The 1,984-nt window shown below is 56.2% G+C and overlaps 1 protein-coding gene across 1 annotated transcript; it reads left to right on the forward strand.

The window, feature by feature from the left end:
* The first annotated feature begins 202 nt into the window (after positions 1 to 202).
* On the forward strand, positions 203 to 986 carry APCS (amyloid P component, serum). Its single transcript, XM_019433229.2, is given in 2 exon segments — positions 203 to 261; positions 389 to 986. Coding segments are annotated over 2 exon segments (657 nt in total).
* Positions 987 to 1,984: the final 998 nt, after the last annotated feature.

Below are 1,984 nucleotides of genomic sequence, written 5' to 3' on the forward strand. Positions count from 1 at the left end.
CTCCTTCCATCAGGGGCTCTGACTGTTGACCCTGGAGACAGGCTGGAAAATCCCCCAAGCCCCGTCCTACGGCCGCATATAAACCAAGGGGAGCCTCAGGCCTAAGAGGTGAGCCTCAGAAGCTGGGGGGTGGGGTGCAAGCACGGTGCCTTCTGTACCCTCAGCCCAGTCACTCTGCTGCTGGCACAGCCCCAGGCCGAGCATGGACAAGCTGCTGCTTTGGGTCTCTGCCCTGGCCAGCCTCCTGGGAGTCTTTGCTCAGACAGGTACGGTGGGCGGGGCGGGGCGGGGGGGGGGGGGGGGGCGGCCAGAGAGCACGAGATGAGACAGGGGGGTGGGTAGGTCATTTTCACCCTGCATGTGTGGTGAAGGTCATCTTGCTCTACCCCACGGACCTCAGTGGGAAGGTGTTTGTGTTCCCTCGAGAATCTTCTACTGCCTATGTGACCTTGACCCCAAAGCTGGAGGACCCTCTGAAGAACTCCACCTTGTGCTTCTGAGCCTACGGTGACCTGCTCCGTACCCACAGCCTCTCCTACAACGCCCCGGGCAAGGACAGTGGGCTCCTGGTCTTCAGGGACAAAGTCGGGAGTTACTCCCTGTACGTCGGAAGAGCCAAAGCCACCTTCAAAGTGACCGAGACGGCCCCCAGCCCCGTGCACATCTGTACCAGCTGGGAGTCCTCCACTGGCATCACCGAGTTTTGGGTCAATGGGAAGCCGCTGGTGAAAAAGGGTCTGAAGCAGGGTTACACGGTAGGAGGTCACCCCAAGATGGTCCTGGATGCCTACGGATGGGGGTTTCAGAAGGCCCAGTCCTTGGTGGGGGAGATCGGGGACTCGTACACGTGGGACTCTGTGCTGTCCCCAGAGCAGATCCTACTGGTGCAACAGGGCTCCCACCTGAATCCCAACGTCCTGGGCTGGTGTGTGCTGACCGATGAGCTGAAAGGGCACGTCGTCATCAAGCCCCCGGTGTGGAGCTGAGCCCGACTCAACAAGAGCACTCGAACGCGACCCAGGCACCAGGAACCCGCTCAAGGCCGCCGCCCACGAGATCCCACTGCCTGTGGCTCTTGCTTTTTTCAATTTCCCCGTCTGCATGCTGCCGAGTAAAACAAGTATGTTGCATTGTGCCGCCTGCATCCGGGGGGTACTTGTTGCGATCTCCAGCACTCTCTGATCCGCTTGTTTGGAAGTCAGTGCGTTCTTCTGGAGCACAAGCAGGGTGCAGAGTCGGGGGAGGGGCAGCTGTGACTAAAAGGATGGGTCACCACACCCGCCCGAGGCTCAGGGAGCGGCGCAGGGGCGATCCTCACCAGCTCCGTGTCATTCTGTTAGCTCCAGATGTGTGCAAAATTCCACCAGGAACCCAGTTTGGTTTTCCAGCAAATGCAAGAGAGATCAGAGATGCAAACGAGGTCGGAGGTCACATCAGAGAAACAACTCGAGTAAGTAAAAGCAATGGGAACCTGACCTCAAGTAATGAGGAAAACTGGCAGGCAGGCACGAAAACTCAAAACGTAGGAACGTCTGGCATTCCTTGCGCAGGAAGATAAACGCGGCGTTTTTTTCTAAAAAAAAAAAAACAAAAAACAAAAAACAAAAAACAAAAAACAACAAAGCCCATACACTACCAGCGTATCGTGCTGGATTTTTCCTCCGGTCCTCAAGTCACCAAGGATACTGCTTGGGACCTCCCAGTTCAAAGTCCTACGGATCTCCATCTTAAACCCTTTGAGGTGACATTGCCCTCCGTCACTTGATCCCCTCAGGCACCACTCTCAGCACCTAACGTTCTAACTACAATGCTACGGAATGTTTGTCGGATTTTATTAGGAGTTACCGTCATTACAGAAGCCACCAGGCACACATCCGCAGCAGAAACGAGGGGCCTTCTTAGAGAAGGACCCCAAAGAGAATGCAGCTGTGTGTGAAAAACAAGGCAGGCTTTGCCCACAGATAACGGGGCGTCAGGCCGAGGG

The sequence above is a fragment of the Panthera pardus genome, unplaced genomic scaffold (assembly GCF_024362965.1).
Source record: "Panthera pardus isolate Hobbes unplaced genomic scaffold, ASM2436296v1 HiC_scaffold_21, whole genome shotgun sequence".
Classification (NCBI taxonomy): domain Eukaryota; kingdom Metazoa; phylum Chordata; class Mammalia; order Carnivora; family Felidae; genus Panthera; species Panthera pardus.